Source organism: Bactrocera tryoni, chromosome 4 (genome assembly GCF_016617805.1).
Source record: "Bactrocera tryoni isolate S06 chromosome 4, CSIRO_BtryS06_freeze2, whole genome shotgun sequence".
NCBI lineage: Eukaryota > Metazoa > Arthropoda > Insecta > Diptera > Tephritidae > Bactrocera > Bactrocera tryoni.
Window position 1 is genome coordinate 75,532,496 of NC_052502.1, and position 16,149 is coordinate 75,548,644.

The 16,149-nt window shown below is 28.0% G+C and overlaps 1 protein-coding gene across 1 annotated transcript; it reads left to right on the plus strand.

Moving 5' to 3' along the window:
- The first annotated feature begins 2,119 nt into the window (after positions 1-2,119).
- On the plus strand, positions 2,120-6,471 carry LOC120773645 (cytochrome P450 4d1-like). Its single transcript, XM_040102652.1, has 4 exons — positions 2,120-2,672; positions 2,744-2,813; positions 4,055-4,611; positions 4,673-6,471. Exons 1-4 carry the CDS (start codon positions 2,120-2,122, stop codon positions 5,038-5,040), a joined length of 1,548 nt encoding a protein of 515 aa, XP_039958586.1. The 3' UTR covers positions 5,041-6,471.
- The last annotated feature ends 9,678 nt before the right edge of the window (positions 6,472-16,149 follow it).

The window sequence follows — 16,149 nt, forward strand, 5'->3', positions numbered from 1 at the left end:
CAAGTTTTCAAAGCTAAGCATTAACAAATTTGAATATCAAATAGAGACTTCAGCCAAAGTTGAACCTGACTTACAGAACTGCATGAATGCATTTCTTGCTCGCAAATATGTATATACCTACATATGTGAGTCAGTTTGTATACCTTAAGCGTAAAGTTTTGTTTTTGTAAAAAATGTGAAAGTGTTAATTAAATTTGGCTTTTATTTACATTGTATTACTTTTAAACCAATCACAATGTTTTTGGAAAAGCCTGTTTTGCGTCGCAAGCGGAACTGTTTAAGAGCGCATTGCCCCTGTCGGACAGGTTACACGCCAATTGGCAATATACTTTTGATTGTCGAGGTCAGGCAAACAAACAGAACCTGCCAAATCGGGAGGTAGAAGTTTTTTTATATTCACCTTTTCATATATAAATTTTCCATTAAAGCTTTAGATTGTCAGTTAAGAATTGAACTCATATGCCCTGCTTTAACCCGAACAAAATTTTGTCAGTATGGTTTCTTTATTCTAACTATTCGATAAAAGTAAAGCACTGTTTTTTTCACACAATTGCACTACATACTTTACACACTTGCAAGTCCTTAGAAGGATATACTACTGTGATCAAATTGAAAGGTGAATTTTGTCCATTTCATCTCCTTAAAAGTAATCCACTCTCGCTGCAATACACTTATGCTAACGAATTTTTCAGTCATCGTAGCACTTGGAGAAATCCTCCGTCGTGATGGTCATTAGAGCCTTCGTCGATTCAGCTTTTATATCCTCAATTGAGTCAAAAGGGTGTCCTCCGAATGGTCATGAGAATTTGCTGAATAGCCAGAAGTTACACGAAGGTAAATCAGGCGAATGCATCATCGCACTTCTTTCTTCAATAAATTCGGACATAGTAAAAATCGAAGAATTCACTTTTAGAGCCTCACAAAACGACGCGTATCTCAAATACTAATGAATATTTTGACGTACAATTTAGCATAGATGTCACTAACAGTACTACCAAATTACAGAAAACACGCGAAGTATAAATTAAAAATTCACCTTTCAATTTGATCACAGCAGTACATAGTTTTAATCCTCCTAAGAGTTAGATTATATTAAGCGTGAATTCGCCATTTTCCAAGAGCTTCCTTAGCGAAGAAAAATACTTCCCTTACGGTATCAACTACAATTTCCATATTACCCCATCTAACTCAATACATGTGCTACTTCTTCCCGAAAACGTTTCACCTCCACTCCTGATTCTGCGCTAGGCTCTTGTAAAGCCGAAATATTACTTGCAGTCGAACTTCAATATTGCTGCTGCAGTGCTTTTCATTTCTGAGGGGTATCTAGTAAAAGTTACCTCGAATAGATCGCCTTCCCACCAAGCTTTGACCCAACCGTAAAGAAGCTTAATGCCCCTTTCCACCAACGGCTTCTTCCCACCCATAGCTCCCTTGTCGGTATATGGGCATAGAAGAAGCCGACAGAGTTCGGTATGGCGACTCCATGGTCCAGATGATCCGGTATGCAGTCAAAGTGTGTGAGGATTAAAACAAGAGGGCTACCAAAATATACTCCCTAAGTTAAAAGAGCTTTGTAAATCTTTCCATGATATCCGTCGAACTAAAATAGTGTCTTGGGACATAAAATAAGCCGAATCTTCTTTATGCCACTTTCCAGAATCTTATTGAGCCGCACTCGTACAGACACATCCATGAACTAACCGATTAACGCGCCTAGCTGGTAATGTGACTGAGCCTCCCTGTTTAAGCTGCTTAAATACTATTAGCGAGTGTCGATCCACACAATACTATGCCTACATACAAACATACATAGGTACTTGCATATGTGATGTTTTTTTATTTAAATTAAAGTTTAATAACATTTATTAGTTCGTAATCGTTGCATATCGATCAAGTTCAATGTTTGTGTGTCAGTGTGTATGCATGTCTGTATGTAGGTCGAGGAAGCCGGCTAAACAGTATAAATGCCTTTGCGCGCGCTCCTTTCATACACAGTGTTTTCTAACCATTCGCAGAGTGTGTGTGTACGGTAAGCTACGCAAACGCAAACGTGAAACAAAGCACTGTATTTACTAAAAAAAATAATTTAAATTTTTCGTAAATTTAAATCATTGTGATGTTTTCGGTTCCCCTGATACTCGTGTGCAGTTCGCTGGTCGCATTGCTCACCTATTGCTACGCCAAGTACGCTCGTCTCTACGTCTTAGCCGGCCGTTTTAGCGGTCCACCGGCATTGCCCATCATTGGCAATGCGCTAACCTTCCTCAACGTCGAAGCACATGAGTTTGTAAGTCGCTGCTTAGAATTGGGTGATAAATATGGCAAGACGTACCGCTTGTGGCTGGGTCCGCAGTTAAATATAATTGTACACGATCCGCACGATGTCGAAGTTTTGCTCAGCTCAAATAAGCTGGCGGTAAAAGCAGATCAATATCGTTATATGAAATGCTGGATGCACGACGGTCTGCTGCTGTCGCATGGTCGTAAATATCAACAGCGTCGTAAACTTGTGTCCCCGACATTTCACTTCAAGATGCTGGACAATTTTCTCAGTTGCTTTCAGGAGCATTCCTTGGAGTTGGTGCAGCAAATGCGCGGACTATGCATGGAAGGTACACCCTTTGAGTTGCGTCACTTTTTAGGCCTATGTATGTTGGATACGATTTGCGGTGGGTTTTTGTCTGTGTGGCGAGTTTTGCGCAATTGATTGAATGTGCTTCTTTTATATCTATAATTCCAGATACGGCGATGGGTGTGCAGCTACAGACGCAACGCAATGCCGATTCTGAATACGTGAAGGCCTTAAACAGGTAAAGCAAACTCAACAAGAGCTTACTAAGATTTAGTTCAAGTATACATAAAACTTTGCTTTTGAGTTCACTTACGATTTCGAAAATGGCAAAGTAAAGTCAAGCGTACAACGAAGCCGATGTTTGAATTCGGGATTTCGGGATTTGCACAACAAAGCTAAGTTTTAATCAAAAATATTATTTTTATGCAAAAACACCTTCATTCCACCAACCATGAAAAATCCTGCGCCGATGTTTGAATTCGGGATTTCGAGATTTTCACAACTAAATTAAATTTTCATCAAAAACATAATGTTTATGCAAAAACAGCTTAATTCGATCAACCACCAAAATCCCGTGGCGAATATTGAATTCGGGATTTCAGGATTATCACAGGAAAATGAAATTTTCATCAAAAACATTATTTTTATGCAAAAACACCTTCATTCCATCAAACATGCAAAATCCCGCTCTTCGGGATTTCGGGATTATCACAACTAAATTATATTTTCATCAAAAACATAATGTTTATGCAAAAACAGCTTAATTCGATCAACCACCAAAATCCCGTGGCGAATATTGAATTCGGGATTTCAGGATTATCACAGGAAAATGAAATTTTCATCAAAAACATTATTTTTATGCAAAAAATGGCAAAGTAAAGTCAAGCGTACAACGAAGCTTTACTTTCCGGTCCATTGAAAGCAGGCATCTGGTGGTGATTTGGAGTCGAAGACCGAAAAATTCACTTCCGATTTTTAAAATATCGAAGTTAAGTCAGGTCTTGTAATCAAAAGCATCGCATCTTATTTGGGAAACAATCGAAATTGGTTCCACAAACCGTAGGTTCTACATTCCAAAATTATTGTGTGCCAGTAATTGAAACGATATTGAACTATAATCGACATAGAACTGTCAGTCAGAAAGCCAAAACAAGTTTCAGCCATGAAAACTGAGGATTTTACAGAATTTCAACCAACGCTGATGTAGGGGAACCGAAATTCCGTTTCGAAAACAAGTTCCAACTGTTGACTTGGTACAATTTCGGATCGGGTTACCTGTATATATATATTGAAAGCTAAAACGTTCTAGTTTTCTTTTTTTTAGTCAGGTTTCCGAGTTTTTTACTTTGGACAACGTAGATCAATTATTTAGGTAACTTATCAGAACTTAGCTTTTAAGTGCCCGCATAGCTAATGCGACCCCCAGCTCGAACTCAAACACATTAATTTGTCGTCTTCCTCATCTTTAATTTTGTACAGTCTCATGGGCATACTTCACCTACGCATGTACGATATGAAATATCGTTTTGATTTCATCTTTCGTTGCACCGCAAAAGCAAAAGAAGCCGAACGCGCACTTGCCATCATAAACAGTTACGCGGAGAAGGTGATCTTACAACGACGCAAAGAGTTAACGCATGCGCCGGAGCGACAACAGCTCGAAACGGAAGGACCTACGGTTGGTTTAAAACGCAAGCAAACTTTGCTGGACATTTTACTCAACTCAATGGTCGACGGCAAGTCGCTAAGCAATGTGGATATACGCGAAGAGGTGCACACATTCATGTTCGCCGGTCACGATACGCTATCGTCGGCGCTAATGTTCTTCTTCTACTGCATATGCAGAAATCCCGAATGGCAGCAAAAGTGCTACGAGGAGATATGCGGCGTGTTCGGTACAGAAATCGGCGCGGTAGCTATGAGTCGCGAGCACTTGGATCGGCTGTACTATGTGGATTTGTGTATTAAGGAAACGCTGCGCATGTATCCACCGGTGGCGCTGATCGGCCGCAAAGTCTTAGAAGAGACCAAAATTAGTAAGTATAAATATTTTTGGCGAAAATTTTTATTTTATTTCAGGTTTTTTTTCATTACTAGATGATCATCTCATTCCGGCTGGCACAAATATTGGCTTCTCACCTTATGTGTTTGGGCGTCAATCTGAAGTTTTTGCCGAGCCCAACACATTCAAACCGGAACGTTTCGAGACGGTGGCGTGTGAAAATAATTCAAAGCTAAATCCTTATATTTTCACCTCTTTTTCGGCGGGTCCACGTAGCTGTGTGGGCCAAAAATACGCCATACTGCAGATGAAAGTGTCGATTGTGAATATTATATTAAGTTTTGACTTGAGGTTTGTGGGTGATACGACACGCGAGCTCAAACTTTCAAACGAATTGACCATGCGTACGAAGGATCCGCTAATGTTTACGATACGAGCACGTGACGTAAAATGTGTAAATTAGCCAAATATTTTGCTTATGGCATAAGTTAGATGTACAGTGAAAATTTAGAGTATATGCAATTAGTCTATAGTTTGGGAACTAATTTGACACAATTTCCAACCAAAGATTCGTGGCTAAAAATTTATTCGACGCATGCAAGAAGTCTAATATTGAGAATTTTAATTTTTTGTGATTTTTGTATTAAAAAATTACTCAAATATCTTAGGATTGCTATATTTAATATTTATTTCTGAATATAACACTTACATATATGGACAGTACCGAAACTCTGAAGGTGATTAGGATATTATGCATTTATACATGTACAGTTTTTTAATAAATATTTAAGTACTTGTTTTTATGAAAAACCCATTATTTTTAAGAAATAATTGAAATGATGCAGTTGTAATTTAATGCTCTCATTGAAATCGGGATTTCGGTATTTTATTTATGTAAAATCCCGCGTCAGTTATTAAAATCGGGATTATCACAAGAAAATTAAATTTACATCAAAAACATGCAGCATTATCAGCTTCACAAAATCCGGTGCCGATTGTGAATTCGGGACTTCGGGATTATCACAACTAAATTAAATTTTCATCAAAAACATTATTTTTATGCAAAAACACTATCATTCCATCAAACATGCAAAATCCCGTTCATCGGGATTTCGGGATTATCACAAGAAAATAAAATTTTCATCAAAAACATTATTTTTATGCAAAAATACCTTCATTCCATCAAACATGCAAAATCCCGCTCTTCGGGATTTCGGGATTATCACAAGAAAATAAAATTTGCATCAAAAACATTATTTTTATGCAAAAACAGCTTAATTCCATCAAAAATGCAAAATCCCGTTCTTCGGGATTTCGGGATTATCACAAGAAAATAAAATTTTCATCAAAAACATTATTTTTGTGTAAAAACACCATCATTCCATCAAACATGCAAAATCCCGTTCTTCGGGATTTCGGGATTATCACAAGAAAATAAAATTTTCATCAAAAACAATATTTTTATACAAAAACAGCTTCATTACATCAAACATGCAAAATCCCGCTCTTCGGGATTTCGGGATTATCACAACTAAATTATATTTTCATCAAAAACATTATTTTTATGCAAAAACACCTTCATTCCATCAAACAAGCAAAATCCCGTTCTTCGGGATTTCGGGATTATCACAAGAAAATAAAATTTTCATCAAAAACATTATATTTGTGTAAAAACACCATCATTCCATCAAACATGCAAAATCCTGTTCTTCGGGATTTCGGGATTATCACAAGAAAATAAAATTTTCATCAAAAACAATATTTTTATACAAAAACACCATCATTCCATCAAACATGCAAAATCCCGTTCTTCGGAATTTCGGGATTATCACAAGAAAATAAAATTTTCATCAAAAACAATATTTTTATACAAAAACAGCTTCATTACATCAAACATGCAAAATCCCGCTCTTCGGGATTATCACAACTAAATTATATTTTCATCAAAAACATTATTTTTATGCAAAAACACCTTCATTCCATCAAACATGCAAAATCCCGCTCTTCGGGATTATCACAACTAAATTATATTTTCATCAAAAACATTATTTTTATGCAACAACACCTTCATTCCATCAAACATGCAAAATCCCGCTCTTCGGGATTTCGGGATTATCACAACTAAATTATATTTTCATCAAAAACATTATTTTTATGCAAAAACACCTTCATTCCATCAAACATGCAAAATCCCGCTCTTCGGGATTTCGGGACTATCACAACTAAATAAAATTTTCATCAAAAACAATATTTTTATACAAAAACAGCTTCATTACATCAAACATGCAAAATCCCGCTCTTCGGGATTTCGGGATTATCACAACTAAATTAAATTTTCATCAAAAACATTATTTTTATGCAAAAACACCTTCATTCCATCAAACATGCAAAATCCCGTTCTTCGGGATTTCGGGATTATCACAACTAAATTATATTTTCATCAAAAACATTATTTTTATGCAAAAACACCTTCATTCCATCAAACATGCAAAATCCCGTTCTTCGGGATTTCGGGATTATCACAAATCCCGTTTTTAGGGATTTCGGGATTTGCACAGCAAAGCAAATTTTCATTAAAAACTTTATTTTTATGCAAAAGCGCCTTCATTCCACCAAACATGCACAATCCTGCACTAATTACCAACAAAAACGACGTCAACAGCGCCGCCAGCGCCGGCGCGTCGATCGGCTGCAAAATTCAAAATTTAAATTTCACCCAAAGCACCAGGCGCGCATAATGGCCCAGTAAGTGTCGCAAAATTTTGCAAAAATGCATGCGCCTCAAAGTATGCCGCGTGCATGTCAAGCACGTGTCCGACAGGAAGTGAAGCAAGTAATGTGCGACCCTCCTTTTGCGCGGCGGTCAAGAAACGCCTAAAAGCATGCAGCATAATTTGGTGTCACATTTATTTTTCTGGGCGGCAGCTGCTTGCTGGGCTGTTATGGGTGCCTGGTGATTTGAGCGAAATATTAATTTTGGTTTGCAGCCGATCAACGCGCTGACGCCGGTGGCGCTGTTGACGCGGTTTTTGTTGGTAATTAGTGCGTAATTGTGCATGTTTGGTGGAATGAAGGCGCTTTTGCATAAAAATAAGGTTTTTTGATGAAATTTTATACTTTTTGCGAAAATAATGAAATAGAGACTTTAAATAATCACCAAATTGCAAAATAAATAAAAATTTTGTTAAATTATTTTGTTTTGCATATTGCACTTACCAATATATGCAAATAAAAGACATTCTATTTAATTAATTACCCTTCGTAGTTTTATTTTATCCATTTTTTCTTTAGAATCATAACAAAATGTTTCAATAATTTATTTTTTTTTGTTTCTTTTTCATCGTCAGCATCAGTACATACAGTTCGGTTTATACAAAAGTATGCACATAAGTATATAAGTACATATTTGTTTTATTGTATATAACTACTATTGTGTTTTCTATACGTTTTTACGTTTTTAATTTGCTCTAGACCGAAAAAATATACAAAACGCAAGTTGAATCAATTGCAGATGATTTTTGTCTGCTTGTGTGTATTATATGTATGTATGTATATATAATTTTTTAAATTGTTCACGCTAGACTTTATGAAATAATCTATATATGACTTTTAGTTTATATTATTTTAAATTTGTATTATTAATTAGTATTGACAATCGCAGGAAGATACATGAAATTTATGCAAATTTTGAGTTTTAGTTCAGTTTTTCTTTTTTCTTAACTTAAAAATTAGTTTTTTTTTAATTAAATACTCGCTCTATTGTTTTTTTTGTGTTTTTTTTTAGTAATTTCGTTACAGATTCACACTTAAATGCTAGCATGTCAGTTTTTTCGGATTTTCTTTTGTATTTCCTTTACATACAGCTGTAAATATATATATTACTATATGTAAGTATATATAACTGCACATTTTTGTATGTATGTATATAACAATTTCAGGGGTATATAAATAACGAGGATATATATACTATAAATATTATATAATATATATGTTTGTATGTATATCAATATCGTTTCAAATTGCTACATTACAGTTATGATTTTGTCAATAATTTTAATGCTTCGCGCACGATTTGCTCACATCAACAACTGGTAGACATTCATTTCATGGAAAATTATAAGGAATCTTTGAAAAAACAATCTCAAATAAAATAATGTAAAGCTTTAAATTTGTGTTTCCAAAAAGTGCTAATTATATACAGAATTTTCATAAATATTTTCTGTGTTTATGCAAAATGTTTCAATAAATTTTTTATGTTTTTGTGAATAAGGAAAAAATGTTTACTAAATAAATAGCGTTAAATTTTTAAATGATAAGATTTAATAAAGAATTTAAACTTCAGATTTGTAAGTATAATTTATAATAAATATACTAAATTATATTATATTTGTTTGATAAGATTTTAATAAACATTTTAAAATCTAACAAATAATTAAAGCTTTCTTCTTATAAAAAAAATATATATTTTTAATATATAATATACATTTTTTTTTTATAAATATATAGATCGGAAAAATAATTTTTTTTGTATAAATAATATAAACATTTTTTTATAAATATATATATTAAAAAAAATATAAGTTTTTTTAATTTTTAAATATTATTAAAAATCTCTTCCGATCTGTAAACATAAATTTTAATTCATTTAATTATATTATAGAATTTTGAAGGAATAATTATTATTCTAAAAATAGCATTAAATTTTTAAATGATAAATTTTAATAAAAAAAATTAAACTTCACAAGTAGTTAAAGGTTTTTTTATGATTTATAAAAAAGTGTTTTTAATAAATATATAATTTAAAAGACAAAAAAAAATCAATTAAAAAATTAATAAAAATAATGTTAGTAAAATATAGTATACAAAAAATATATTTTTAAATGGTAAATATTAAGGTCCAAAATTAGGAAATTATAAAACATAAATTTTAATTAATTTAATAACTAATTATTTTATAAAAGTTATTTCCAGTGTTTTTGCAAAATGTTTCAATTAAATTTTTATGTTTTTTTGAAGAAGGAAAAAAATATTAAACTTTTAAATGAAAATATTTTAATAAACAATTAAGCTACACAAATAAAAATAAAATTCTTTCAGTAAATATAATTTATAAAAAAATACTAATTATAATGTACAAAATATAAATATTTCTAAATGTTAAATATTTATATTTATTAATTTAATAAATTTTAATAAAAATGTAAACTTCACATATAAAAGTAAAATTCTTTCAGTAAATATAATTTATAAAAAAATTACTAATTATATTGTACAAAAAAAAAAATATTAAAAAAAAATTAAAAAAATAGATAAACATTAAAAAAAAAAATTTTAAATGTTAAATATTTGGTATAAGGTACTTCAAAATTCTATAATTAAATGAATTAAAATTTGTGTTTATGATTTTTTAAATTTTGATAATATTTAAAATTAAAAAAAAACTTATATTTTTTTATATATTTATCAAATAAATGTTTATATTATTTATAAAAAAATTATATTAGTTAAAAAAAAATTATATTATAATGTTTTATAAAAATATTTTTTTTATAAAACAAAATTCCCTTTTCTAATTTTTGATAATATTTAAAATAAGAAAAAACATATATTGGAAAATCGAGATTAACACATTTTTTTATAAAATTTTGATTATTTTTTGTTGAACATATACAAAATGCTTAATGAAATATTTTTTTTTTACTGTAGAATACCATAACTTTTAAATGACAGAATTTTAACAAAAAAATTTAAATTCTCAAATAAATAAAGCATTTTTAGGAATATAATATATAAAAAAATTAGTAAATATAACAAAAAGAACTTAGTAAATATAATTGATAAAAAATAATACTTTTTAATGTGAAATATTAATAACAAAAATTATAAGATTGTAAAAAAATTTTAACTACGTTAAATTATTAAATGATAATAAAAAAATAAATAAGAAAAAAATTTTAATTAAGAAAAAAATACAAATTAACTTAAAAAATAGTATCTTCAAAAAATTATCCTAAAACAGAACGAAAAATAAAATCACATAAACCAAAAGGAAAAAATAAATAACAACAAATATCTATAACTGTTGGCGGCGTCTGAGTCTGTAGTGTGTTGGCTTGCGTACACTTATTTTTAGCAATGTTTTTGTTATAACTTATACATACTTAACATTTTAGCAGCTAATTAACAAATATTTAGTACAATTTCTTTTCAACTATCCTCACGCATGCTTGTGTGTGTATATAATGTAAGATTAGTATGTAATTGCATATTATTAACTGCTTTTTATTGTTTTTATTGTAATTGATTTGAAGTGTTGATAAAATTGTCTACTTTTCTTGTTTTTGTTTTTTCTTATTAATTGGATTTGAGTTGTCGTTAGTGAATTGGCTCTACAAAGTATTTGTAAAATCACGTTTTATGCCTTTTTCTAATGTGCCAAATGTCGTTTTTTCGTATGTTTTCATCAACCTTCACGATATATCTTTTTCTTTTGCCCATATAACCTGGTGATTCCTTTATGAATGCTTTTACATTTTAAATATATATCTCATTTATTGTTTATTATCAGCTACTTGTGCTTTACCTTACTTAGTCAGTACTTGTTTTGAATAATTTAATTTAATATTTTCTTTTATTTTTTTGCTTCTTCTTGTCGAAAATTCATCAATTGCTAGCTTGTCAAGTCGGCGCTCAACTTTGTCTACGCAAAATTCGTTTTAAAATTTAACTTACTTATGAGCGCATGTGTGTATGTGTATGGATATAAATACTTTTTGTAAACTTACTCACAACTTTGCGTTCTTAGTTTCCAGAAATTGACTCTACTAATACTCGTTTAATACAAGTTGCTGCTGCAGTATGCGTGAATATTGGCGGAATGGTAAGAGTTACGGAAGTAACGCTATTAAATACCAACAATTTAGTCTTTAAATCGCCCGTTTATGTGCAAGTTTTTGTCAAATTTCGGGTCTTTATGTTGCACTAAATTTTTACTAAATTTGCAACACGGAAGTGGCAATAGGTAAAAATTAGTACTCACTCGCGGGTTGAGAAGGCAAATTAATGAAAGAAAAATATATATAAACATTAAAAAAAAATATAAAAAAATGTTTAAAAATACATAAAAAGTTAAAAGAAATATATATAAAAAATCAAAAGAATATATATATAAAAAATCAAAAGATATATCAAAAATTAAAAAAATACAAAATATAAATTAAAAAAAATTATACAAAATATAAAAAAAAAAATTTTTTTTAGTTACTTAATTAATTTTTTTAAATTTATTTTTAAAATATTTCTCTAAGTTGCGTTTTTAATAAAGTTTTTAGAATTTCAGAATTTAGTTACGATTTAATTATTTTCACAACGTGAGCCGAGCCGAGCTTCGAAAATTTCAGTATTTGGTTGGAACTTTTAAAATAGAGATTTAACAATTTTCTGCAAATATTCGCGCGCACACTGTCACACCAACATTAGCACAAACATTACCGGCCTCGCTTTTACTACTTATTAATAAATACCTATGAATACAATTGTTAAAAATTATTTACGATTCTGCTACAATTTAATCTTCACTATATATACTTTAACTAACAGTTTTTTTTAATAGTATATAACATTACTATTTTTCTTATTGTTGCTTTATGTTTAACTATACTTCGCTTCACTTCACAAAACTTTAAAAAAATCTTTTTATAGGCAGTTGACGTTGTTCGCTTGAAACTTTTGAGTTTGTTTCGTTTCGTTACGTTTCTTAAATAGTATTTGGAAAAGAATTAGCAATGAAAATGTCGTTGACAAATATTAGTGGCTTTAGATTTGATGTACATACAAACAGTTTTTTTTTTTTAACTAAATATATAATTTATAATTTCTTAAAACATATATGGATTTCAGTTATTGCTGCGTTAACCATATTTTTTTTTTAATTTTTTAGAATAAAGTTAATTTACAAAAGTTATTTTTTCCTTTTCAGTAAATATTTGTAAATTTTTTTTTCAACAGTTAGTGGGTTTTAACGCTTATTTTCCTTTTTTTGTGACAATTATTATTATTATATTATTGTTAATTGAATACTAATAATTTTAGCTACATGTGGAAATATACAAGTGTAAATTATTTTATATATTTTAATGCGTATGCTTGTATATTACAAATTGACTAAACGATTTTAATACATATTTTAATTCGAACAATTTTCAACAATATACAAATGTATATATACATATTTATATTTTTTTTTTTATAAATTTAATTTGATTTTTACGCATTTAAAGTTACATTTTTAATGCTGCTGTGATTACTTGGTAAGGCTTATATAACTTTATACAAGTTAAATACTCTTATGGAAGTCAGCTTTTATTAAGTTTATGTACATACTTTAATTAGATTCAAATATTTATGGCAATTATGTAAAAAATATATACATAACTATTAATAAAAAGTAAATTATTTAAAAAAAATGTAATAAAAAAATTAATTAAAAAAAATTAATTAAAACAAAATTTTAGTAAAAATTGAGCGCTCTAAAAAAATCCGTTTGATGTTTTTAATTTAAAAAATTTAAAATTTTTTGCATTAAATTAAATTAAAATTTTTTAATTAAATTTTTTAATTTTTTTAATTAATTAAAAAATTTTTAATTAAATTTTTTTAAATTAAATGTTTCATTTAATAAATTTTTTTTTTTTTTAAATTGTTTTTAATAAATTTAATTTTTAATAAAAAAAAAATTAATTAAAGAAAATAAATTAATTAATACGGACAAAAATAATTTTGACTTTTTAGCGTTCCATTTTCAAGAAAAAAATTTTAATTTTGAAAATAATTCAATACAATTTATAGCAAATTTTTTACAGCTAAAAAATTTAATTTTTGGGAAATTTAAAATCCTTAATATCGGATTTTGAAGAGTAAATATTTGAACAGAACTAAAAATCAAATTGTAATTTGTTTAAGAATTTCAATTGTTAAAAATAAAGTACTTTATAATATTAAATTTGTATTGCATAAAAATTTATATTTGAGGGTATAAAACCGCATATTAATTTTTTAAGCATAATTTTAAAAAAGCTTTATTTTTAAAATATATTTTTTGAAAATTTTAAACTTGGTAAAGAAAATATTTGAGGGTACAATTTTGCAAATTAATTTCAGATATTTTCTTCAAAAAGGAAAAAAATTATAAAAAAATGTACAATAATACATATTTGTTTGTGGTAGAGTTAGTTAATATGAACTTATAATTACTAATTCAGTAATGAAAAAAAATAAATAAAAACACTTCTTATTCTCTTTATACAATACAATACTTTTGAGTATCTTTTTTTATAACAATTTCATATTTGTACTCAAACAAGCTAACAAAATAAATAAATAATATTTGAAATTTTAAATTTAAATTAAAATCGTTTAATAATTTGGGTATTATGCAGACTAGCAATATTTTGTCTTAAACAACTAATTTTCGCATGAATAGCCCTTTAAGGAATTTCACATAACAAAATAAATAACTACATAAATAATTATTTTTATAAAATAGTATTTATGGCTCTTTTTGCTTTGTCTTTACTAGCTTTTCGGTATTTTCGTTTTTTGGTTTTCGCTATTTACAGCTACTACTTTTTTATTGTATGTTTCTTTTAATATTTAAGAAAAAGGTACATTTGGTTTGGATTTCAATAAATATTTTTTATATCTAAAAACAATAAATAATTTGTGTAAATATTTACGCACTACACATACATAAATTGTATAAAGTGTATAAAGAACTTTTAGAGTAGTACAAAGATTTGACATTGAAAACCGATAAATATGGGTTTAGAGTTCATATTAGTCAAGTTATCGGGCATGAAGTTTTCGATATTTGTAAATTTGAGATCAATTTTTACTACTACAATTGTCATGATGAAAACTTTTTATGAAAAAAATTAAAAAATACATATATATTCGAAAAATAAAAAATATGTATTCACATCTAATTGCAAATTTAAATTTTTTTTCCAAATTTTTAAAAAGAAAAACAATATTAAAAAAATACTTGAAAAAAAGCAAAAAAAAATGTTTTAATTTGTAAAAAGGAAAACCATAAAAAAATCTTGAAAAATTAGAAAAAAAAATTTTAATTTAAAAAAAAGCTCAAATTAGTTTAAAAAATTAAACAAAAAGTAATTTTTCGCAAATTAAAAAAAATTTAAATTCTTGAAAAATTAGAAAAAAGAAATAATTTTTCCAAATTTTTAAAAAGCACCAATTAAACAAAAAGTAATTTTTTCGAAATTTTTATAAAGAATAAATTAATTAAAAAAACATTTAAAAAATTATTACTTTTTCGATATTTGTAGCAATCAAAGTCAATTATTTGTAGCTGATTTTATACGATTTAACAAAATCTTTTTCCATATAATAAATTTTATAGCAAAAATATGTAAAAAAAAACTGCAGAAAAATATTTTTGGCGTTTATTTCGCGATAACGAAATGTTTTTATAAAATAATAAATTTTATAACAAAAACAATTTGCTTTATTTCTTTTTGCTCATATTATACAAAATTAGCACGATTTTTTTAATTGTAATTTATATTTTTTTAGGAATTGGTTGGTTTTCGTATGACTACGGTAATTCTGTTACTAATTAAGGCAAATTTTATAGGATTAGCATATTATTATAGGAAAATGATAAATAAAATAAAAAAAATAATAAATTTAGCAAAATGAAAACGAGAATGAATGTTGCCGCAAATCAGTAAAAATTAAAATAAAAAAAAATAATAATAAATTTAGCAAAATGAAAACGAGAATGAATGTTGCCGCAAATCAGTAAAAATTAAATTTAAAAAATTATAAGAATAAATCTAAAATAATATTAAATCAACAAAAATTACAAAACTCTAAAAAAATTTAAAAAACCCCTAAAAAAATTAAAAAAAAAACACTAAAAAATTAAAAAAAACACTAAAAAATTAAGAAAAACACTAAAAAATTAAGAAAAACACTAAAAAATTAAAAAAAACACTTAGAATAGTGTTATATAGAATAGATACAAACTTAAAAAAAAATAGTTTTCAATATTATGTTTTTAACGCTTTTATAAGAGCTTGACTGACGTTTTATTTACATTTCGGTGTCAGTTTCTATGTTTTTCATGTAACATACATATGCATTTGTTAACTAAGTATACATACAAATGACTTCATCACGCAATTTGTTATATCTATGTATTTTTTTCTATATTTGTGATTTTTTATACACGCATGCATATACACATACACAAATGCAGTATTTTTTAATGCTTTTATCATATAATATATATATACTTTTAATTATTATTTAATAGTTTTAACGGTTATTTTTGAATTAGCTTATCATAACACAGTCGGAACATTGTTGTTGCTTGTGGCATAATTTTCATACATTTGTGTAGAAAAATTATTCATTACAAAAATTTAGTGTCTTAAACAACTTTTCTACAAATGCATACATTGGTAATTTGTTGCTGTTTTACCACAATTTAACAATTTGAGTTGTTATAAATATATTTTCGAATGTTTTTTTTTCAACACTTCTGGTT

Excerpts from the sequence above, each read along its gene's own strand:
- LOC120773645 (XM_040102652.1), top strand. The coding sequence starts at position 2,120 with ATGTTTTCGGTTCCCCTGATACTCGTGTGCAGTTCGCTGGTCGCATTG. Across the intron at positions 2,673-2,743 it reads TATGTTGGATACGATTTGCG|ATACGGCGATGGGTGTGCAG; the intron begins GTGGGTTTTTGT and ends CTATAATTCCAG. Across the intron at positions 2,814-4,054 it reads TACGTGAAGGCCTTAAACAG|TCTCATGGGCATACTTCACC; the intron begins GTAAAGCAAACT and ends AATTTTGTACAG.